At 29.2% G+C, this 26,335-nt stretch overlaps 1 protein-coding gene across 1 annotated transcript; it reads left to right on the top strand.

The window, feature by feature from the left end:
- The first annotated feature begins 22,730 nt into the window (after positions 1 to 22,730).
- On the top strand, positions 22,731 to 24,814 carry LOC7475707 (glyoxylase I 4). The gene is made up of 3 exons (XM_002303220.4): positions 22,731 to 23,044; positions 23,150 to 23,255; positions 24,312 to 24,814. Exons 1-3 carry the CDS (start codon positions 22,902 to 22,904, stop codon positions 24,570 to 24,572), a joined length of 510 nt encoding a protein of 169 aa, XP_002303256.2. The 5' UTR covers positions 22,731 to 22,901; the 3' UTR covers positions 24,573 to 24,814.
- Positions 24,815 to 26,335: the final 1,521 nt, after the last annotated feature.

Here is a 26,335-nt window from a genome sequence, read left to right as displayed (position 1 = left end):
TGCTTCTGGAAACTCAAAAAGATTAATTGAAGGTTGTGTTAGGGTAAGATTGGATAGATCATGATCAATTTTAGTGTCGTGTTGAAAATCCTAGCCAGTAAGGGCTTGCATTTTCTTATTATGCATAGCCTAAATGACTAAAAATTGTTTTTCTTAAGTATTATCAATGTAAATAAAAAGCTCATACCTACTCATTTACATGTTTTTTCCTTTGGAAAAACAAAAGCCCTACTATTTACATGTATCAAGTAAAGTAATGATAGTTATGGTAATAATGATAATGAGGTAGGAGAGAAGATGGTGGTTGTAGAGTAATGGGATGATAGTGGTGAGATGATAGTGATATTAATAGTATAGTTGTAAAACTTGAACCGACCGACCATGAACCTAAACTAGTTGAGGTTGAAGGAAGAATAGAAAAAAAAATTAATTTGGTTAAAAAATTAGGTTGACTTGCAACGTAGTTAACCCAGGTAAAACCCCTGTCTAAAACCCTAAACCCCCAAATTGAAAATGTCTTCTCTTTATATAGAACAAATGATAGAGAAATGGATTCCATAAAAATTGATTTAAAAATTCTTGAAAAAACATAAACAATAAATCCAACACATATTAGAATGTAAAAGATTTTTCACCAAATTTAGATCTAGGTCATCTCTCAAACTCATAAAATCACTCTCAAAACCTGTCCCAAGGTTAGAGCAACTATAACTTTGGGTTTTTCCAACTTCAGGATCATGAAAGTTAAGATGACAACCAACCTTATGTTTTGTAACATGGCATGATTAAGAGAAGTTAGGAGAAGGTTTTTTAGAGGTATGAAAAATATAAATATTGATAGTTTTAGTTTTTGGTTAGTGAAGGAGCAGAAAAGATATAAAAGAAAGAAGGAGAAGGTTGAATGTTTTGTTACATAAAATGGGTGGAAATGATGTTGTAAGAGAAGAGAGGGTAGAGTCAGCTAAGGCAAGATGAGATGAGATTTTAGTTAAAAAAACAGATTTTGGATAAGATATAAGAGAATGAAAGGTTGTTTTATAAACCACATAGCTGATTTTAGATATATTAAATTTTTTAAGTTAACCGGGTTTATTCTTTCAATCTATGACTTGAATTTTATCTCTAGTCAGTCCTCAATTGAGTTTAAAAACACCTAGTAATAATATTGATGATAATAAAAATGGTGATATGATGCTAATGATAACAACGTGATGGTTGTTTAAAAATAATTAGAGGTGAACTATCTAGTAGGTGGCTCAGTAGTAAGAGCTTGGGACCAGGATACTTGCTCTTCCTGTTGTCTCAGGTTCGAGCCTTGAGGTTACTAATATTGATGGCCACTGGAGACTTACCTGGTCGTTAACTTCAGGGCCCGTGAGGATTAGTCAAGGTGCGTGCAAGCTAGCCTGGACACCCCACGTGAATAAAACAAAATAATTAGAGGTCACCAGTTCGAGTCTCACAAACCTTAGAGTTACTAGAGGCTTACGTTGTCGTTAACTTCAGGGCTCGTGCGATTAGTTGAGGTGCGCCCAAGCTGGCCCGGGCATCCACGTTAATAAATAATAATAATAATAATAATAATAATAATAATAATATGAAATTTTGAATGAAATATTGTTCAGATTTTTGAAATTTAATTAGTTTAAAATTGTTTCTAATAAATAAAATAAATGTAAAATATTTTATATTGATTAATTTTTTTATAAAAATATTTCAAGAAAAAAAAATTAAAATATTTTATGCAAGACATGAATCTGGTTTGATGTATCAATCTTCCATTTAAGTTATTTTGGAAAATACGTTGGACTTCGGAGGATTAAAGAGTGTTTGACTTAGAGGTGTGGTGGCTTTTTTTCAAAAGTACAATACATTTAAGCACAAATCACACCTCCAAAACCTATAAAAACATGCTTTTTACTCAAAAAAGCACAAGCTACCTCTCCTCCAAACACACCCTTAATTGTGTGCGAGATGGACCTTTTTGTTTTTTCATGGATCCCGGAAAGAGAGAGAGTGTGTTTTGGCAAACTGGACTTTGATTTGGTGATATAAGCCCACCTCCTCGTGGGCTTGACAGGTACGCTTTTGCCTTCAATTAGATAAATGAAGCGAGCGAGCACCTCTAACATTTAAATATTTTTTTTCTTCGAATTAGCCCCTAGGCATTGGGCTGGAGCCCAGCAGTACTTGTTCATCAACTCCTCAAATGAAGGTGTGAGGACGCGGGAAAATAAACTCTTCGTTTGTGGCTGTTTCAGAGAGGGTTGTTTGGGTGGAGTTGGAGTCGTGGATGGGTTGAACGTTAACGGCGTTGCTGGTTATTGTGGGTGGAGGAGAAAGAGAGTGACGAAGTTGCGGAAGCTGTCGTCGCCGGCGTGCAAGGGCAACGTCACTGCTGTTGGTCGTGAGAGAAATATTGAACAGTGGAGGGGCTTTCAAATATGAGAATGATGATTTTGTGTGAGCTTTGGGGTGTTGCATGGACCATGGGTAAATAGGTCTGAATGGAGGTTGAATCTTCGGCTAGACTTTTGTGCTGACCGCTGGAGCAATGTTGGAGGGTCGACTGTGTGGTTCACGGCGTGGAGAGAGAGCGTTTGGAAACGTGAGCAATCTGTGTTTCTATAAAAGTTAAATTTATTTTTTTATTAAAATTTAATTTTTTTTATATATTTTAGAATATTTTGATATTTTAATTTTAAAAATAATTTTTAAAAATAAAAAAATATTATTTTAATATATTTTAAAATAAAAAACATTTTAAAAAGTAATTCTAATCACATTTCTAAACAGCCCGAAAGCAGTGTGTTGCTGTCGGCTGGAATTGATGGTGACCAGGAGAGGGACACGATGCTCTGTTTTGATTGATTTAGAAAACAATAATAAAATATTAATGACTTTTTATTTTAGAAAGCATGAATGTAATAGCTCTTTTTAATCAACTAGCTAAAATAATTAACTTTCAGCTATTTTGGTTAAAATTAGAGAGTAACTGAGTAAGGGTATGGATGCTTATAGAGATATAAAGAGATTGTTTGTTTTTGTATTTTAAAAATATTTTTTTAAAAAATTAAACTTTTATTTTATTTTATTTTATTTTATAAATTAATATTTTTTAATGTGTTTATATTATTTTAATATACTAATATCAAAAATAACTTTTATAAAATAATAAAAATATTATTTTAATGTATTTAAAAAAAAATATTTTAAAAAATAATTACTATCCTGTTCTTAATAACCAAAATCATGTACATGTACAACTGATTCATTAATCAATCACTATGTAAATGGTCATATTCAAAAAAAAAAGAAAAAAAAAAGAGACGGAGGAGAATAGCGTGTAAAAGGAAAGAAACATGTGTAGGTATTAGGTATAGTGTTAATTTGGTTTTAATCACTTGAAATTTATTGTAATAGGCATTCAATATTAATTTCGGGTGTTTGAAAATGTAATAATGATTGTTTTAAAGTGTTTTTTTATTTAAATATGTATTAAAATAATATTTTTAAAAATTATTTTTAATATTAACATATCAAAATAATTTGAAAAACATAAAAAGATTTTAAATTTTTTTAAAATACTTTTAATACACGAAAAAAAAACCCTAATTCTTGACCAACCTAATAAAACAAATTCCATAGTCAATCCTTTGGTGCCAAAGAAGAATATTTTGTAGAAGAAAAGAAACCAATAGGAAATTTTTTAAAAATTATTTTTAAAACATAAAAAAAAAAAGACCTGAATTCTTGACGGGCCTAATAAAACAACTTCCATTGTCAATCCTATGGGGTGCCAAAGGAGAATATTTTGTACAAGGAAAGAAACCAATAGGAACATAATAACCTTCCCCACCAAGGACCAGCCCAGTAAATGCCTCCTCCAGATGAAAGAATCACGGGACTTATTTTGAATTGATGTTGAATTTGTTTTTTTTTTAATTGAGTTTTTTTTTAAAATTATTTTTTTAATGTTTTTGAATTGTTGATGTAGAAAATAAATTTTAAAAATAAAAAAATAAATACTTTACAAAATAATCATTATAATACTACAAGAAAAACCCAAGTCTTAATGGACGGGGGAAAAAAAAAAGAAAAAGAAGAAGAAGAAGAGGGGGCAACGGACGTCTTATTTCTCTTTTATCAGTCCAAGTGTGAGATTTAAAACCCCGGAATTTGAGCAGTGATTTGCCTTGTCTTTACTCAGATATGTCTGTCTTGTGATTAATCACGTCCGATTAATAATTAACTATATAAATGATCTATGTCGTCGTACGAGCTACAAGTTGCTGCTGCATGTTAATTCGTCTCCATCTATCTGACAGCCAGTCTCAAGCTATCTCTCCGTTCCTCTTCCGTAGATCTTACTTCCTTGTTCTAATTATTGTTTAGTGAATAAAAAACTGCAGGTGGTCTGCTTTAAACATCATGAAAAGGAGCTTTTCAGTTCCAAGCTCACCTAATTTTACCAGTTAGTGGACATCATGCTTTATATCTTGCAATAATGTTAGTGCTTGTTGACGAGGATGGACGTGGAAAAACATAGGAAGTTCTTGTAAGCTACACAACTTTCTTCATCAATCGCTTTCATATACATGCACAGATTCATGTGTCTGTAAGGCTACTTGTTCTTTAAGTTTGTTTCCTGTCTCTTTTTCTTGGTTATTTTAGCTTCCTCATTGTCTTGATGGCGTGACCTTTCACATCATATTATTTAATGACAATAAGAAGGCACTGACGAGAGTAAGGTTACAAACACTAACCTGTATGCCCTCAATAGCGATCAAATTTAGGTTAATTCTTGATGCGAAGCTCAACTGATTGCATTTTAAGTTTGTTTTTTAATGGTCATGAGTTCAAGTTTTTTTAAGGGGTCATTGGAGGCTTACATGATTGTTAACTTCAGGACCCGTAGAATTAATCGAGGTGCGTGCAAGCTAATCTGAACACCCACGTTAATAAAAAAAAAATTAGAATGTGGTTGACGTTGCGTTCTAAATAGGGTTTAGTAAAATTTAAAATTTTTTATTTAGTTTTTTTCATGTTTTTTAGATTTTTTGATGTGTTGATAAAAATAATTTTAAAAAAGTAAAAAAAATATATTATTTTATTATATTTTTAAATAAATAAATATTTTAAAAAATAATTATTACCATACTCTCAAACCCTAGTACATTTTCGTCGGTCTCATGGAAACTATTTTGCATCCTTTAGTTTAGTGCTATTTTGCGTTGAATCCCATTCTTGCCGGCCACCGCGTAATGGAGGAAAAATATTTATAATATAATACTATGCATCGATGCTTGACAGAGACGATTCATTCATAAACTAGTGCAGACAAAGACAAGATAAATTAACAAAATATGGGAATTAACCCATATTTGACTTATATGTGATGCCATGGAACCTTTCGTGTATCTCTGTACTATCTTGTCTCCATTGAATTCTTCTATAAATGAACAAGTGTTATACGTCAGTGTTTGACATTGGTGAAGCTTTTGCCGCTGTGATTTAAAGATTTTAAAAATATATGTTTGATTAGAGTTATTATATAATAAATTTTTGCATGTAAAATTAAATAGCAAAATATTAATGTGGGTCCTATTTAATTAATCAAACAATTTTTATATATCTTATTAGACAAAAAAATAAAATAAAAGCTATCACGAAACCGAATAGTTTTTAAATCCTAGTTAGAAGATAGATCGGTTGAAATACAAAAATAAAGTAATTTCTTAACATGAGCATATTTAGTGTATTGATTAAGATTAGCAAACGTAGAAAATATGATTGCTTCTAGTTAGAACATCATTTTCTCACTTTAATTTTAGTTAGGTGAGGTTCCATGATATGATTTATATTATTGTTTTACACATCCTCTCAAATGAAAGCTCTTTGAACTTGAAACTTGCACAGACTCACATTACCCTGTACTTAATTTTTATCAAATAAATAGAAATGATGAGATTCAAACTCGTGACCGCTTGGCCATCAAGGCTCTGATACCATGTCAAAGAACCAATTCAACCCAAAAGCTTAAGCTGTTAAGTGAGGTCTTATAATATAATTTATATTATTCTCTAACAATTATTATAATCATTTTTTTCTCATCTTATAATAGTTAGAACATCATTTTTTTTATTATAATTTTTCAATTTTAGCAAGCATTTTTATTTTTTTAATAATGAAGCTATCAAACAACATTTTATGCTCGATATTTTAGACAACCCATCAAAATCAAAATTGAAGTAGTGTACTTGTTGAAAAATATTTTCTTTTCTTAATCTCTTCATGAAACCAAACAGCAATAACGTGTATAACAAATCTCTTTACCCTTGGACTCAAGTCCACAAACTTGTAATTTGCACACGCTTGATCTTCGGGTGCTGTTCGGATAAAATACAAGATTGAGAATGTAAATTGTTGTTAAACTTGTAAATTATATGATGAGAAAATATAATTTTTATTTTAAAATTTTTATTGATTAGTGCATTTAGTAATGTGTTGGAAGTTGTATTTTAAAAATATTTTTTAATTAAAAATATATTTTTTTAGATTTATATTTTATTTTTCACACAACACATCAAAACCATAAAAAAAACAATTAAAATAATATTAATTTAATATTTTTATATAAATTTTTTTAAAAAAAACACAACCAACTACGATACAAAACCCTTCACTGCAAATTGTTGAAACCTTATTATATTCATATGATAAAGACAAGATAAGTTTTGTGACAGTAAGACAATGGAAGGCAACACTAGTGTGCTTCTTGACAAAACAAAGAAAAACAATCAAGGCAAGTGGACATAGTATTGCTGGACTCTTTCAAATTATAAATTTTAAAAGATACATAATTTAATAAGGAGAGAGAGAGAGAGAGAATAAAATAGAAAAGATTTTGAAAACATACTGAACTTTGATGATGACTGATACTGTTGAAAAGATATTGACAAAACGAAACTAACGACTCTAAGAAAAATCATCAACAGTGACCAGAGTGGGTCACACAAGCGGTCCAAAGACAAGTGAGCCTCGACACCTCTGGACAACTCATGTAGCCCACTCTGTTCACCGTTTTGTGACCTTTTTTGGTGTTGTTGAACTCGTCTCATCAAGATTTTTCTAACAATACCGGTGATATCATCATCAAAGCTTCGGTGTACCTCAAAGATTATTTTTTCTTTCTTTGTTTTTTCTCTCTCCTCCTAGTGATTTGTGAGGAGAGAGAGAAAAAAAAACACCCCACTCGTGTGACCCGTTTTGCTTATTGTTGACATATTTTTTTGTATTGTTGAACTCGTCTTGTCAAGATATTTCAAATGATATTGATTGTGTCATCATTAAAGTTTAAATATATCTCCGAGATTTTTTTATTTTTTTTATTTTTTTTCTCCTTTATTCTCTCTCCTTATTAAATCATGAGTCTTTTAAATTTTACAATTCTAAAGAGTTTGAAAACTATATTTATGACTCACGAATCATATAAGTCATTCGCAAATCTCTAAACCATGTTATTTTTTTAAATATTTTGTATGGTGTTTTTTTTTCTAACTAAGCTAGAAGTAAAAAACAAGTAAAGTACAATAATTATTTGAATTTATCCCAGAAGAAGAGTTATAAGACATGGCAAATGATAGGAGATGGCTCTTTGAAACATGGAGAATACAATAAGATTAATTAAATAGTTAACTGTGTATAAAGTTTTTGTCTTTATTTATAACTATTATTATCATAACTATTAAACAATTATATCTCAATTCAAATATGTTATTACCTACTTTAATAGTCAAGTAATTTATCCTTAAGAGTGGTTTAAATTTGTACAATTTATAATTTAGCCACCATTTTTCATTTTATTTAATCTTCTCCATTATTCTATAATTAAAGAGTAATACGGTACTAAACCATGTTTTTTTTTAAAATAGAAATATGATAAAGTTAACTTCTTGTTAGTTGGTTAGTAGTAAAACGCAAAATTAAAAACCATAAGGGTGATATTGAAAAACTATAAATTATAACAGTAGAAGTTGATAAATCTATAAGGGTAAAAATATAATCTACCCTAATATTTTTTTATTTTTTTTCAAAATTCATATTTGTTTGTATTAAAGTGAAAATAATTAATTATGATAATGGTAATGTTATTGAAATGCATCAATCATTATAGTGTAGCTGTCAAATCCAATTCTACAATGCATCAATATCAATTGTATTGATAAGATAGTTGAAAATTCAATTTTAATATATATCAATTATGTTAATGATAATGATATTGACATACATTAATATAGCTGTCAAATTCAACTTGATTTTGTTAAGATTCTACTACATGGGTAGTTGATCCAATGGTTGTATATATAAAAAAAAAAATCAAGATTGAACTCAAATATTTTTTATTAAAATTAATTTTTGATTTAATAGAATTTCAACAAAATTTGATCAAATTAATCAGATTTTAACTTGATAGATTCGTTATTTGATTCAACTTTAAACTTGATTTGAGTTATATGTCAAGTAAATAGATTTAATAACCATGGTTAATAGTAATATTAATGGTTTAATATTTTGTGTTTTTTAATATGAATTTAAAAATATATTTTTTTAATTCTCTTTTTTCATTCTTACTTTTCATGGAAATAAAATTATAAATTTTACATTCATTAATTATGTGAAATGTATAATTTTATTATGATTTAGATTTTTTAATTCAAATCATCATTGAAATGTGAGCATTTTTATAATTTTATGTTATAAAAATATCACAAATGCAACATTTAATATTTTTAAATTGATGTTTTTTTTTAATCTTAATATTTAATATCATATTTAACTCATGATTATATTTACAAGATCGTATCATTTGAGAAAATTCTCTAAGACGATAGCGACGGGTTTCAATATGATACAATGTCATAGCACATTACATAAGAGGTTTTTTTTTTAAAAAAAATACTTTGGTGTTCTAGTTTCTATAAAATATGTCAGACATCTAAATTAACAAAAAAAAAATTGACTTATAGTATTTGTTGATGTAAAAAAGAACAGGAAGATATATGTTCTGTTTGGGACCCCAAAAATTCATTTTTGTTTTTGCTAAAATTATTTTTTTTATGTATTTTAGATCGTTTTAATACGCTGATCTCAAAAATAATTTTTAAAAAATAAAAAAATATCATTTTAATGTATTTTAGCACGAAAAACACTTTAAAAAACAAACACAATCACACTCTTCAAAAAACAAGAATTAATCTTCTAGCTTTAAAATAATTTATTATCTTCTATCTGGTGTTAATAACATGACAGCAACATTGTTTTCTGGTCTTACCAGTTTGGGATAAAAGAGCATGAGAATTTTGATAGCATAGTATATAGGAATAAAGAGTTTTTGAAAGAGTAAAAATATTTTTTTTTTCTCATCAAAACTAATAATAGATAAAATTCTTTATATGTACACAACTCTATTTAAAAATAACTTTTAAGCATACCTAACTTTCTCTATACTCCAATATACAACTCATGCACAACACGGCACCAACTCAAAGATGAGAAGCTAAGGGCAGGAGGTGAAAAAACAAAGTATTATATATATATATATTTTTTTTTTAGTTTAACGTGGGTGTCCGGGCCAGCTTGCGCGCACCTCGACTAATCCTACGGACCCTGAAGTTAACGACCATGTAAGCCTCCAGTGGCCATCATATGAGCAACCATAGGACTTGAACATGAGACCACAGAGGGAGCAAACCTCTTGGTCCCAAACTCTTACCACTGAACCACCACCTAGATGGTTATTTTTTATATATATTATTATTCCTTTGAGGTGATGGATTTTCAATCACAACGAAACTTATGCTAAGTACAAAAGAGCCTCCAAACCTAGACAGAGTTTGCTTTCAAAAAACAATACATTAATAATCAATGCGTTTGGGAACGGGGTGCAAACCGCGTTCCAAAAAAATTTAATTTTTTTTATTAAAATTTAATATGGTTTGTACGTTTTGGATCGTTTTGATGTGCTGATGTCAAAAATAATTTTTTAAAAATGAAAAAAAAATCATTGGCATGCATTTCAGCACAAAAAGTTATTTGAAAAGCAACCGCTACCACACTGCCAAGCACTCTCAATAAGGGTCTCTTACCTTGAGGTGCTTTTTTTTTAATTAATATGGGTGTTCGGGTCAGCTTGCGCGTACCTCGACTAATTCTACAGGCCTTGAAGTTAACGACTATGTAAACCTCTAGTGACCCCGAGGTTTGTGGGACCTTCAGGTACTTATATTGATATAATATGGCATAGTTAACTACTTAGATTTGTAATCCACGCTCCATCACTGTTGAATCATTAAAAAAAAAAAAAACAATTAAATAAATGCACAACTAACATTTCTGTTATAAAAAATATAATTCAATTATAAATTTAAAATATAATACATATTGAACAACAACTTTTTTAAATACCGAGACAGTAACATAATATCCATATACTTTTTGTTTAAATATTGAGATGATGACAAAATAAATTTATCAGAGTCAACCCTGGTTATCTTGCAAAATTTGTGACCCGAGTCTTCAGACCGTGATTATACCATAGAATGCAAATCGAAAACAATTATGAAGCTTAATTCCTAAACAACCAAATACTAGATGAAATTGAAAAAAAAAATCAATCTAATAATATTTAAAAATCGGCCTAGGTCAATCCAGGTAACTGGCCAAATCCACAACATGGGTCATGAAAATGAGATAATCTTATAAATCAAATCAAAAGGAATTATGAAACTCAATTCCCAACAAACCTAATGTTAAAGGATGAAAATAAAAAAAAAATTATATTTTTTTCTAAAAAAGGCTTGAGTCAACCCTAATAAGCCTTTCAAACCACCAGCATGAATCATCAGAACGGAATAACCCCATAGAAAGTAATTTAAAAAAATTATGAAGCCCAACTACCAACCAACCCAATATTGGATGACAAAACTGCAAAAAAAAAAATTTATTTTAAAGAAAAAAATAAAAAAGACCCAAGACAACATCGGTTAACCCTCTAAAACCGCAACTAGAGTTATGAAACCATAATAACCACATAGAAAGGGAAAAAAATGATGAACCTCAATCCAAATCAACACAATGTTGAAGGATGAAACTAAGAAATGTTTTTTTAAAAAAAAGGCAAAAAAAAAAAAACACCTAAGTCAATCTGGACGAACCTTCCAAACCCACGATTCGGGTTATGAGAATGAAATTATCTCATAAAAAGCAAATAAAAAATAATTACGAAGCTCAATCCCTAACTAAGCAAGTAATGGAGAATGCAAAAAAAAAAAAAAAACTCATTTTAAAAATACAACCCAAGAAAAAGACTAAAATAAATTTACATCAACCCTAAAAACTCATGACCTGGATCATGAGATTGAGATTACCATATAGAAAGAGCATAAAAAAATTAACGAATCTAATTTTCTAACAAACCAAATATTGAAGAATGAAATTAATAGAAAAAAATGATCGGTAAAAACAACAAAAAAAAATGATAAACAAATTTGATTAAAAAAAAAGAAGTTTGAAAGCCCATTTTGATCTTTAACCCTCTAAAACCACAACTAGGGTTATGAGACCATAATAAACACATAGAAAGGGAAAAGAAAAAAAATGATGAACCTCAATTCCAAATCAACACAATGTTGAATGATGAAACTAATAAAAAAATTAATTTCAAAAAAAAGAAAAAAAAAAAACACCCAAGTCAATCTGGACGAACCATCCAAACCCACGATTCGGGTTATGAGAATGAAATTATCTCATAAAAAGCAAATAAAAAATAACTACGAAGCTCAATCCCTAACTAACCCAGTAAAGGAGGATGCAAAAAAAAAAAAAACTCATTTTAAAAATACAACCCAAGAAAAAGACTAGAATAAATTCACGTAAACCCAAAAAACTCGTGACCTGGATCATGAGATTGTGATTACCATATAGAAGGAGCATAAAAAATTAACGAATCCAATTTTCTAACAAACCAAATATTGAAGGATGAAGTTGATAGAAAAAAAAATGATCGGTAAAAACAACAATCAAAAGAATGATAACCAAATTTGATAAAAAAAAAAAAAAAGAAGTTTGAAAGCTCATTTTGATCTTTCAAGAGTACTTGACATGGAAATCGAGGTGAGAGGTGAGAAAAGAAAGAGGAAAAAAGAGAGAAGAAGAATGGTTTGTCGGATTCAAAACGGGCATCTGTCGTCAACATGCGTTACACGTGGTGGTAGACCATAGCGAGGAAATTCAAATGACATCAAAGAAGGGTGGAAGCAAATGTCAGAGGCCGCCACACATTCCACCCAAGTAAGGCGGCCTCTCCTATTTGTTAGCGCGTTCAAATCTCCCTAATTATTTCCCTTTTTTGTTCGAAAGCAATCCTTGAATTGTCAATTTTAGAATTAGTCTTTGAAGCTTTAATTGTTTTAAATCAATGAGATTGATTTTTTTTTTATCCAAACTGAACATCGATTGAATGTTGTTTCTTTCCCCGATACCATGAGAGTCCCATGCGAACCGATTCAAAACAAACCATTAGTTCCAATCCAAAATAAACCAAACAAAAAAAATAATGAAATTAAAAAGAAAAATAATTGAGCAATTGGAAAAAGAAAAAAAAGAGAGAAGATTATGGATTCATTATTGTAATTAGTTGTGTTTATGTGTCTTGTGTTACAATAGGAATTGCTAGAGCAACTTCATCACCAATTTCAGTTTCTTTTGTAATTGTAATGTAATGTAATGTACTATTATATACTATACTAACTCACGCTATATACTATAGGTTTGCCCAAAAACAAATTTGAATGTAAGAAAAAGTTTAGGTCAGAGGAAATTCTTTGGCATTGATATTTAATCAAGTCCAACGGGCTAACCTTAAAACTTGTCAACCCAAATCCTTGCCTATCATGATTTTTAATTAAATTATGTGAGAGTTGTCCTAATATTATTCAATTGACTAAGTGGGTTTAAAGGTAACCTGAATTACTAGTAAAAATATAATTTGACTTAAAAGAATATTCAAGATGATATTTTTTTTAATATTAAGGCAATAACATATTGGATTAACTAGAGCTTCATACATTAAACTCACTAAACTCGTGACCGTAGTCATGAACTCCACTTGGTTTAATAACTTTTTAAGAAAACTTTTTGTTTATTTAATTATATGGTAATGAATATAAACAGTAACAAAAAATTGTAATGAAAAAACCAAAAGGCCCTTAAATTCACAATTTATATATATATCAAGGGTAAAGATGTCATTCTATTTTGTTTTTTTTTTTTTTAATAAAAACACCCTCATCTCTTAATTTTAAAATTTTTAACTTCAAAAGGATAATTGAATCATTTTAACATGCTAAAAAATTATAAAAAACACGTATACAACCCGTAGTCAATTTTTTAACGCATGCGAAAAATTCTAAACACCCTAGCACCATCGCCATTGAATTTTTGGGGAATAGTAAAAAGTAATTACATGGTTAAAGTGAACACTAAATTGTGTTTATATGCAAAGTGAATTTGCCTTCTCTTTCAGTGTTTTTTTTCTTTTTTTTATTCTCTTAGGTCATTTTTCATTGTCAAATCGGTCCCCTTGACTATGTTCTTCCAAAGTCTTTACAAATTATGCTGGACTTATTCACTCATTTATTTTGTCACAAACATGATGAACTTTTCGGTGACCAAACCTTTAAATAAAGAACTTTGATATTCGATTGTCTCTACCACCTACTACAATTATATATATATATATATATAAAGAGAGAGAGAGAGAATCGATTAAATTCAACAAAGTGAAGAAAACTACGAAGAAATTGAACCATCACTTAACGAAATGATAGAGATTAAGCTCATGCGGGCGTACTATTTACTTATAGATATATATTATATATTGAATTAATTGAAGTGGATCCATTGATAAGATTTGATGTAGAATACTCAATAGGTGGTCCGCGCTATATTTTGGATTTGGTCAAGTTTCTTCTAACGTTTAAAAAAAATGCTCATACAATGATAGTATTTTAAAAAAAACAAAAACAATTTAAGATGCAAGTTATTGATTAGAATAGGTTTAATAAGATTAATTAATTTAATAATATCATTATAAAAAAAGCAAGCAACGAAAACAAAAAACAAAAATTACTAATAAAAAAAATAAACAATTACCAATATTATAAAAAGATAGCTTATAAATATTCTTAAAAGGCCTTAACACTCTTTTTTATAACAAAACAAAACTTGAATAAGAATGAGATAATTTCATAAAGAAAAAGAAAAAAAAATCAAAACTTAGTTACTAGCAAATCAAACGATGAAGAATGAATTAAAAAAAATTATTTTTTTAAAAAAAGACAAAAGAACATGACTCTAGTCGGTATGTCAAATTCACGCCTTGCTTGTGAGGGCGGGTTAACCCCATACAAAAAAAATAAAAAAATAATAGAAGTCAACTCTCAAGCAAACAAAATAATAAAAGGCAAAACTGAAAAAAAATCAATGAAAAAAACATCGAAAGAAAGACTCGAGTCAACATGAGTTAACTCGATTAACCCTTTACTTGGAATATTAAATCGAGATAACCTCATAGAAAAGAAAGCAGCAAAAATCTTGAAGTTGAAGGCCTATTAATATAATATCAAATGATGAAATTGAAAAAAAAAATTAATTTTGAAAAAGGAACCTAAAAACAGACTAAAGTCAAACCGTGTTAATCTTCAAAGCCCATGATCCGGGTTATGAGACCGAGTTACTCCATAGAAGAAAAACCTAAAAAAATCATGAAGCAAAATTATAGATCATTCAAAATTAAAATAAATAGCAATCAAAAGAATAAGGAACAAATCTAGTATAAAATTTAAATGAAATAAAACAATGATGGATGGAATTAAAAAAATAAAGAAAAGAATAACAAATAAAAGTAGTAATCAAAAGAATGAGGACCAAATCTGGTATAAATATTAAATGAAATAAAAAAATGAGGGATGAAATTAAAAAATTAAAAAAATAGCAATCAAAAGAATGAAGGCCAAATATGATAGATGAAAAAAAAAAAATAGAGGATGGAATTGAAAAGTAATTCTAATTTTATAAATGATTTCAAATAAAATAAATAGTAATCAAGATAACAAGAACCTAATTTAAAGAAAAATAAATTTAAAAATTACTTTAAAAAATTAGAGGGTTTGACATGAAAATTGAAAAGAAAAAGAAAGAAAGATCTTCGGCACCAAATCATAGATCCGCTGACCGCACAAGCTACCTAGGCATGGAGGAGATGTTGAGGAGATTCCAATACCACCCTGAAATCCAGTGTTTGGTCACCGGACGATGTCGCATACGCTGTGTAAAGCCCGTCAGCACAATCCACATTCTGAAATGTGCACTACACATGTCAATTAATTGTTTTTAATAATATTTATATTTAGCAAATTACCAAATAACCCCGCAGTCCATATGATAAAAAAACTATAATGAAAAGGACATAAGAGCCTTTGATAATAAATTTAGTTTTTTTTTTAATAATTTAATCATTTAACTATTTTTGAAAAATAAAAAACATCAAGACAAGAAAGACAAATTTCATTGGAGAAGGTGGCTAATGCAAACTTGATAACCAAATACGTAAACCATAAAAATATGGTCATAGAGATTTTTTTTTATTTTTTATTAAAGCCTAAAATGACTCAACAAAATTATGATAAAAAAGACCCTCCTGGAGAGAATAATATTAAGAAAAAAAATTAGTTAGGTTATTAAGAAATTTACATCAAGTCTAAACATGAGTTTTGGTAACAATATTAAGATTGCATTTGTTTTCCGCTGGATTTTGTATTTGCGGTGAAACAAACGCAACAAGTTATTTGGTAACACACCAAACTGAGTTTTATGTTGTGGGGTATACTAAAAAATTGAGTTTGAAACGCAGTTTCTACTTGTTTTTTTAACTAAGTTTTGAAATATTTTATACATGTGTTTTGCTATACATAAACTTTAACCATAATTTTTACCAAACATGTATCTAAATCCAACTATCCACAGCTAACTGCACTTTTTTAAAACTTACTTTTTTCAAATTACAACCACAAAAGTTACCTAAAAAACAAACACACTCTAAGAATAATTGAAAAACAATACATGATCAAATTTTCATAAAATACATGCTTTCTAATTTAATTTTAAAATACAATAATAATTGTTGCGTGGGACATCTCGACGAGCTAATTGGTAAAAATAGAAAAAAAATAAAAAATAAGTTGTAACCTAGTTTTATGGTAATAAGCAATCCTAACTAGTTTTTAAAGTTCTAAGTAAGGGGCTTGTTAAGCTAAATAAAAAGTAAAAATTATCTTAAAATATCTTATTTAAGATATGTTGTATTGATATTTATTGTGCTTTGCTAAATTTGATTTAAACTCGTATATGCATATTTGATAAAAACTATTAATCCTAAGAAAATAATTTGCAAGATGAGGTTGACTATAAGATCCTATCCTTATTTTGAAAACAAGGGCATCGAACTTGAGAGGATATCAAATAACAATTAGGCTTTGAGCCCATTTCATGGGTTATGTCTAAAATGGACCAAAAAATCATAACTGAATAATGATGAGTATTTTTAGGGTCACGTTAAGCCAACCTGAGTCTACTCACAATGATGAGTAATATCCTAACATATGAAAAATTATGATCGAATATTTGCACACATTGATAAATAAATAGAAGATAAAAAATTTACAAACAATAAAATCATGTATTAAGTGAATCTATTATCTTTTCAGTCACTTTTTAAGGATAAAGCCCATTGATGATTCGTTTATCATAGGTTGATACATGAATAATAAAAATCATTAATATATAACAAAAATTTCAAAACAATAATTACAAAGTTTTTTATTATAAATGGAAAGGTTTGGAAATATTTAACACACAATAAAGTCATGCACTTAGTAGTTTCATTGTCTTTTTGGTCAAGTTTCATTGTCTTTTTGGTCAACTCTTTAGGATAAAACCCATTGATGGTTCAATTATCTTAGGTTGGTACATGGATAATGAAAACCCTTAATACACAACAAGAAACTCTAAACAATAATCACAAAGTTTTTTATTATTATTAAAACAATGGTTTAAAAAAATTTTGTACACAATAAAGTTATGCAACAAGTGATTTCATTATTTTTCTAGTTAACTTTTAAGGATAAAGCCCATTGATAATTCAATCATCTTAGGTTGGTACACGAATGATAAAATCCTTAATACACAAAAACATTGTGTGTGAAACTCCAAACATGCAAAGTAACAAATTAAAAAAACAACACAACAACAAGTCAACACAACATTACAACATAAATTAAAAAAAAAACCAAAACTAACATCACAATATCACAAATCAAACACAATATAACCATTCAAAAGGAATGTCAACATCCATCATGTAATAGCAATCATTCACAGTAGATTGAAAATCATCAATAATAATCAATTCTTTATAAAAAAAAACTCAATAGCATATTAAAAAAATTCAAATATAAATTTGAGGATCAAAAGTGATCTTCTAGAGTGGCTGGGGCTGACTAGAAGTAGCTGGAATTGTCCTAGTAGTGGCGGAAGAGAAAAGAGATGGGTGTTGATAGCTTTTTTATTTTTGCAAAGAAAATGTTGTTGTTTCCTTTTATTCTTCTTCTTTCTTTTTATAATTTCCTCTATGCCCTCTATTCTTTCGTTTTCTTTCTTTTCTCTCACTATATTTGTTGTTCTTTCTCTCTTAAAATTATGTCTCTTCTAAGAGGAAACCTTTTATCCCAATAATTAACCAAAGGATTTTCATGAAAATCTTTTTGATATCAGTAATTAACTAGAGGATTTTTATGAAAATATTCTTGATCCTAGCAACTAATTGAAAATTTTTATAAGAATCTTTTTTATTCCACTAATTAATTGGAAGAGTTTTATGAAAATCTGTTTGATCCCAACAAATCTTTCTTTATCTAGCAATTAACTATAATATATTTTATTTATTTATTTTTTTCGTTTTATCTTAACTTGATATACAAAATACAATAATGAAATGTTTTGAAAATGATATCATGGTGGTTTGTTAGGAGAAATCCTAGCTGAAAATGAGATGTGCTCCTTCATTTTTAGCTATAAAGTAGTATTTTTTTATCTGCTCTATGTTGCGGGTCAAATTATTATTTTTTAATTTATGAAAAACATAAAGACATTATGAAGTAAAAAATTTGATGTAAACTAGATAAAACACTTTTAAAATACTTAAATAGTGACATATTTGTCTTGATATTTTTATTAAAAACATATTGAGATGACAATACTTTAAATCAACCTGGACCAACCATGATTAACCTCTAAAACCCGTGATCTGGGGTATGAGACGATGATAACCCCCATGAAACCCATATCAAAACAAATTAGAAAACCTAATTCTAACGAACAAAATATTAAAGGCCAAAAATGAAAAAAAATCCATCTTTAACAACCTATTTTTTTATTTAGTTTTTTTTTTCAAATTCATTATTCAATATGAAGTTGTTTTGGGAATTGTGCTTTATATTTTTTTTTATTTCTTTTCTATTGGGTTATATACTAGTCTCATGGATTTAGTTTTTTTTTCCTCTCAATTTTAACCCTCAACATTAGATCTATTAGAAGCGAGGTTTCATAATTTTTATTTGATTTGGTTTCTATAAATTTATCTTGATCTCATGACTCAGGTCACAAGTTTAACAAGTTAACATAGGTTGACCCAAGTCGTTATTTTGGGGACACTTTTTTATATATATATTTCAATATTGGGTTGGTTGGAAATTGGGTCTTATAGTTTTTTTTATTTGATTTTGTAGTATTATTCTGATCTCATGACTTGAGTTACGGGTTTGGAAGACTGATCTGTTTTGACTCTGTTTATTTTTTACATCCTTTTTTAATTGAACCTTTATTTTATTTAATTGGGCTTTGTATCTTTTTTATTTTCTTTCCATAAAGTTATCTCAATCTCATGACTCGGGTTGCGAGTTTTGCAGGTTAACTCGGGTTTGCTCGGTTCTTTTTATTTTGTTATTTTTTAATTGATTTTTTTATCAATTTCTCCATGCAAGAAGTCAATATTCTTTTTTTTTTCATTTAGTTTTTTTAATTTCATCTTTTAGTATTTTGTTATTTGGGAATTCAGTTTCGTAGTTTCTTTCAATTTGTTTTTTGTATAGTTATGTTGGTCTCATGTATTTATTATATTTTTTAATTAAATTTTAACCTTCAACATTAAATCTGTTAGAAATGGAGTGTCGTAATTTTTTTATGAAGTTATCCTGGTCTCATGACCGAGATCGCGAGCTTAACAAGTTATCTTGAGTTGATTTGGGTTGTTTTTTTTTTTTATCTTTTTTAATTGATTTTTTTCGATTTTATCCTTTAATATTGAGTTGATTATAAATTGAGTTTTTTTTTCTTTAATTTACTTTTTATAGGGTTATCTGTATCTCATTATCTGGGTTGCATGTTTGGCAGATTAACCCAAACTGGCTCGGGTAGTTTTTTTGTTCTTTTTAAATTTAATATATTTTTTAATTTCTTCTTTTAACATGTAGTTGATTAAGAATTGAACTTCATAATTTATTTTAATTTTCTCTCTATAGGTTTATCACGATTTTATGATTTAGATCGTAAATTTAATAGGTTAACCTGGGTTAATTTATTTTATCGTGATCTCAATATTTTAAAAAATAATCACCTAATATGTTGCCATATCAATTTGTTTTTAAATACCATTCAATATACATCATATTTTAAGTTAATGATTAATTGTTTTCATTAAAAAATATAATAGCAACCCTTGGAATTTCTTATGTTAAAAAAATTACTCGACCCGTAGTGCAACACATACCAATGTTAATGTTGTAGTCACAAACTATTATTAACCTCACAACATTAACAAAAGAAACTAGTCTCCTAAACCATCATCATTATAGAAACCAACCCATCATTATAGAAACATCTATCACCTATCAAAATCTCCATCAATAAACCTAAACCCACCAATACACCTTATTTACTCGTACGTCGATTAAACACCTTCTCTTCTAATTATAGATCTGATTTATTTTATTAAGTTATACCACTAAAGAAGCAAAATAATTTCCAAAACCTCCGTCATCATTATTTTCAATTATTGTCTCCTAATTCCCAATATTTCCAAAAAAAATCATCCAAAATGACTATCAACATGGCATGAATAACCATTTGTAACTCCATCTATCAAAAAGTTTTCAAAATGTTAAGTTCAACTCTATTACTCCATCAACGTTAAGAATAAAACGAATAATAGAAAAATAACATCATTAATTGATAAAAAGCGTGGAAGAAGAACTACGTTTTAAACCACTTCTCAATTCAAACATCAAAGCAAATTTGGAGAAGTAACATTGTTATGAATTTCCTAATTCATACATGTCAAGCTTGTCTTTTACTGCATAAAAACGCGTCCTCAATTTTGTTGCGAGAAAAATAGCATTAGCTGAAAAAAAAAGAAAAGAAAAAAGAAAAGAAAGGTGACATAGCTACACGTCCTCGAGGAAAACTCCAAAAGTTTATGGTAAAAAGGAAAAACTTTTTTGTTATTTATTTATTTATTTATTTCAGTGTCAAATTCCATAAGTTTCCGTTTGTTTTAAGAAATACAATCTTATTATATTTTGTCAAATCAAGTATTGTCTCAATGTTGAGATATTTTTTCAAAATTATGGTGAGAAGCTAACCGAAAAACATTATCATGTCCAAATTTAAGTTAATATAATATAAAAAGATAAAATTAAAAAAAATAATTTGATAACCAGAGTATAAAATTCTCCAAGAGCCTAAAAAAGAAAAGCATTCTGCGAATCTATAACACTTTCTTTACAGTGAAATCAAGAGGTTAATTGGTTTTTTTTGTAATATGATTATTTCTTAAATAATTAATACTTTTAATTGCTTAACAAAATAAAAAAAAACAAGAAAACTTAGCCGAATCTCCTAAATTTGAATTAATCTCTTAAACTTGCAACTCTAAAATCCTAGAACCAGGATTTATCAAGAAGCTCAATTCCCATCAAATTTAGTGTTAAAAAATAAAATAAAAAAACAATATCAATTTAAAAATTTGTTAAAGTAAGAAAACAAAAAAAAATATCATGAAAAGAATAATGATCAAATTTGATAGGAAAAGTATTTCAAATAAAACAAATAATAAAAAAAATAAGGATCAAATTTGAAAGATGAAAAAAATTGAAGGGGGATTAAATTGAAAAAGAATTTTAATTTTATAAATTATCTAAAATAAAATAAATAATAATAAAAAGAAAACAAATATGAAGGAATAAAAAATAAATGACTGGTTTGAAATTCTAAAGGGGAAGGCATGAAAATTGAGGAGATGAGAGAAAAGAAAGGAAAAAAGAAGAGAAAATGTCATTAACGCTAAATTAGAGGGCTACTGGTTGCATGTGTTATCTTATCATGGAGGAGACATTGAGATGATTCAAACACCAACATGGAAGGTAATGTTTAGTCACTGGACGACCCTGCACACGCTATGTACTTGCTGGCATGCAATGTTTTTTTTTTCTTATAAATAATTTCTAATATATATTCAAATACAAAAGTACATCTAAGTCAACTCAATATTAACAAAAAAAAACCAAGATGAAAGGATGGAAAAGTTTCTGAAAGATAGTTTAATGTATTTTAATTTAAAGGTAATTAAGTTATTTTATTGTGCTTAAAAACAAAAAGACTAATTAACCCCCTGGATGTAAATTTAATTTTTTTATTCGAGAGGTAACAAAGTTCTTTTAATGTATTAAAAGATAAAAAAAACTTGTGTATGTATGCAAAATCTGAAAATAACAATTAAATCATTATAAAAAGTTCATATATATTGCTCCAAAGACTAGTTTAAAAGTTTTATGATTGAAACACAATATTATTGTCATCCTATTACTAAGAATAATATTCTTGGCTAGATGGACAGCAACTTCCCAAAAGATTTAGTTTTTTTTTTGTTTTTTTTTAATATATAGCAAAAGAAAAGTTTTCGAAATTATCAGACGGTTCAAGACAGTAGTCAAAGCACGAGACAAGTCTATAACATACCATTCAACTCTCACCACCCACGTGAAACTCTCTAGGATAAATACGCCCTTTACGTGGAATGATGAAAAATCTCAACTTATAAAAAAGGTTACAAATTATTTCTCGTTAATCAATTACTAATATCTCACGGTCTAATTATATATATTTTTTTCTATAGTGAGAATTGCAAGAATATCCATATATAGCTGTGTTAATTTATACAAATTCCACGTCACTCAAAATTTCTCTCAAATAATTATTTTCTTTTTTCTAAATTTACAGAGCTTATATATATATATATATATTCGTTTGGAGCGTGCGAGAATGCATGTTACGTGGAATGGAGCTGGTGGATCGTCGTGAAAGGAAATTGAAGTGGGTAAAGGGTACATGCCCGTGACCGTGAGCCAATAGAGTAGGTGGGAGCCTACTCAGCATGTAGACTCTGACGTGTCAGCATCATCCAAATCCAACACGTCGTTTACAGCGACACGTGGCGGGCATGAAGAGATCATCTCCTCTGCCGTCCCCTGTGTTTTTTTTCTATAAATTAAACCAAAAAATGATGTCCTCACACAAATCACAGCTGAAGTTGGCCGTGACTAGCTCGAATAACTCTTTGTAGAAGTCCTTCTAACCCTTCTTTGTTCTACTTATTCTATTTGATTCATTACTTTCTTTTTGTTCTTGGAGTTGTGCTGTTCAGCTCTTTTGAAACTGAATTAAGGAGCATGGGAAACCCACTTCATCTCAAGTCTTTGAACCACATCTCACTTCTGTGTAAATCACTTGAGGAATCCATTGATTTCTATGAGGATGTTCTTGGTTTTGTGCCGATAAGGAGGCCAGGATCTTTTAACTTTGATGGGGCATGGTAAGTAATTCCGTACACGGCCCTTGCAAACATATAAGAAAGATCACAAAAGCACCACTTTTTTTGACGCTGTTCTTCTTTAAATTTGTTTAATTGTTCACTTAGGTTATTTGGTTATGGAATTGGAATTCATCTATTGCAGTCAGAAAATCCAGAAAAGATGCAGAAGAAAGGTAAAATTAATCCCAAGGACAATCATATCTCCTTCCAGGTAATCAATTAATTAGAATGTCAATCATATTAAGCTCAACGTAGATCCTCATGAATTGTGTTTGTTTCTTGCGTAAATCGATTGTTTGTTCTTTTTCTTGTTACTGGTGCAAGGCTGTTCTCCGTTCCGATTGAACCGTCGTTAATTTCTTTATTTTAATGTATTTCAAAATAAAAAAAATATTTTGAAATATAACCTCATTCAAATTTCAAAGCGGAATTACAGTGTTCGGTAACGTGATGGAGATGATTTTCATAATTTGCTTTTACATCAAAATTATTAAAAAATATATATATATAAAAAAAACATCAATCTCCGCACTAAAAAACAACGTACAGGACAACCGCACTTCGACCCCTCACTTAGGTTGGTGGGTGTTCAAACATCATATTGTCCGTCCATGATAGTACTGTGGTTCCAAAAGTGATGACGTCATTTGAGTGATAACGACAAAATTGCTGGTTTTTATGCAAAACAAAAAACAATTTTAGACAATTAAAAAATAAATAAGGGACACAATAGTTTTGTGCTGTCCCTGCAATTAGAAGGGATCAATTACCTGGATAAAGCCATAAGATGAAGCAAACGCTAAGCATGCAATTATAATTTTGTTCATCACAATTTTGTAGTCTCGCTTTAACCATACATGAATCCGGAGGGTCATTCTGACACCCAATACATTATTTTTAATTTTTTTTTTCACTTTGTTTATAACAAGTATGGCTATACTTTGGTCTCTTCACTAAGCAATTGCATCACGTATAGTCAGATGGCAACAATTATTACCAAGAATGTTAAGAGAATATTTGGTGTCGACAGAGTTTTCAGTACTTGTGTCTGTGTTTCTCTTGTATGGATGGCCCATCACTATAGTTTGTCGAAGGCAATTCGGGTTTTGCCTACTCTTTAGTTAGTCAGACGTTGGGACAGATAATCCCAATATGTAGTCATCTCATCATTTAGTCAAGAAGTTATACTAAAACATGTAGCTTTGTTTTGTTAAAAAGAAGAGACATGCGTGGCAAATGTAAATGTGTTAGCTTGTGTCGTATACAGTGTGAGAGTATGGCAGCTGTGGAGAAGAAGTTGAAAGACATGGGAATTCAGCACGTTCGAGCTTTAGTGGAGGAAGGTGGGATCCAAGTTGAACAGCTGTTCTTCCATGACCCTGATGGATTTATGATTGAGATTTGCGATTGTGATAACCTCCCAGTGATCCCTTTGGCTGGCGAAATCGCACAATCATGTTCTTACTTGAACCTCGAAAGGATGCAGCAGCAGATGCAGCCAATGGTGCAGCAGGAGAGAGCAATCTAGTTGCTGCCATGTTATCAATCAATTGCACGAAGCTTCTGGGTCTGCGGTCTCTGTTCCGTGCACTTTTTTATAACTTATTTTCGTTGGTTAGTGACTAGTTCCTGCACATAAAATAAAACAAAGCATATGAGATCCCATGTGGAGATGATCATCTTGTTTCACTCTACTTAAATAACAAGAGAATCTAGCGAACTTTCTTGTATACAATTGTATTAATCTTCCAGATTGGATCTGTTGCGGAATTACTCATCCTTTACTCATTGTTTTCCCTTCCTTCTAAAACTGATATAAAATCAATGTTTATGGGCTGGCACAGCACAAGGGCCATGCCGTCCCTCTCTTTCTAAAAAACTGATAAAAGTTCAGTGTTCATGGACTGGTTTAGAAGACATCGCAGCACGAGGGGCATGCCACAGGTGCCTTTAACTTAATTTCTACTTAATTTATGTTGGTGAATAGCGGCGGTTCCCTTCTCAGACGCCAACAGGCACCCACGCATTAATTTTGATTTTCTGGCTAGACTTTCAATCATTTCAATCCATTTTCTTCCCATGAGCACAAGTAACTAGCTATTTTGACCAGAAAGATTCTTGCCTTGAGCCTGGATTCTAAACTGAAATGGTTGAATTGCTCCCGTTCTATGGGGGAGGTAAGAACGAAAAATCAACAATTTTTGCATAATTGGTCATTGATTTCTGTTTCTCCTACTCCTCCTAGAGTACTGGTAGCAGTGGAGCACCATTCCGCCTAAAGGTTGACCACAACCTTATCAATATTGTTTCTTGATTGGGTGTATCACTCTGGGTCTGAGCCTACTCAATCCTATTGGTCCATGCCCATTTAATTGTACGTCCATCTATTTACTCGATTCACAAAGTTTCCTATGGAGCTCGGCCCAACCTATTTCGGTGTACAAAATCTAACCCTTTGGGTTTTTTTTTTCTTTTTTCTTTTTTTAAAAAACAAGGTTTATGAAAATTAATGGGCATCTTTATTAATTAAAAAAAATTAATTTATTTGTAGTGCAATCAGATTCTCTTTATTCCAAGATCTTTCAATCTAGAACTTTTATATATATATTAAAAAATTTTTGAAAACGCTTCTAAAACACAAAAACAAATAAGACTATATGTCTTGGGGGGTCTTGAGGGGTATGACGCAACCAAAATCTAACGAATTTTTCATTTTAGTTCTATAACTTTCAATTTTTTTTTTCTGAATCTATATACCCTAAACTATAAGGCTTATTTTGAAGATTTTCCAAATTTTGCAGCTTTAGGAGTTTAATTATATTCTTTGTCATTATTATTTTATTTCATTTTTTAATGTATCCTAATAAAACTCAATCCCTTAGTTCCTAAAATGTTAGTTTTTCCTTATGAATGAATGTATATTTTCAAATATACATCATAATATTAGATAATACTTCAAAATATGATTTAATATTCTAAAGCTTTTTTATTTTAAAATTTACACTCACACTCTCTTGTGCTAATTTTAATTAGAAAAAAAATAAAAATAATGATATTTAAATTCATAATTATTTAATTATTAAAACTCTATGATAATATATGTTAAAAAAACCATTTCAATCCAAGTGATTGTGTTATTAAGTGATTATATTTTTCTCTAATAAAAATAAAAGAAAGATACCCTACCAAGCTAATAAAAAAAGAGTGTAAAAGGTGTCAGTAGTCAAAGTAAAAATGGTTTTGGAATGAATTATTCAATAAATATAATTAGTTTCTACGAGAATTTAATCA

The sequence above is a fragment of the Populus trichocarpa genome, chromosome 3, assembly GCF_000002775.5.
Source record: "Populus trichocarpa isolate Nisqually-1 chromosome 3, P.trichocarpa_v4.1, whole genome shotgun sequence".
NCBI classification, from domain to species: Eukaryota; Viridiplantae; Streptophyta; class Magnoliopsida; order Malpighiales; family Salicaceae; genus Populus; species Populus trichocarpa.
This window is presented reverse-complemented; position numbering and strand designations above follow the sequence as displayed.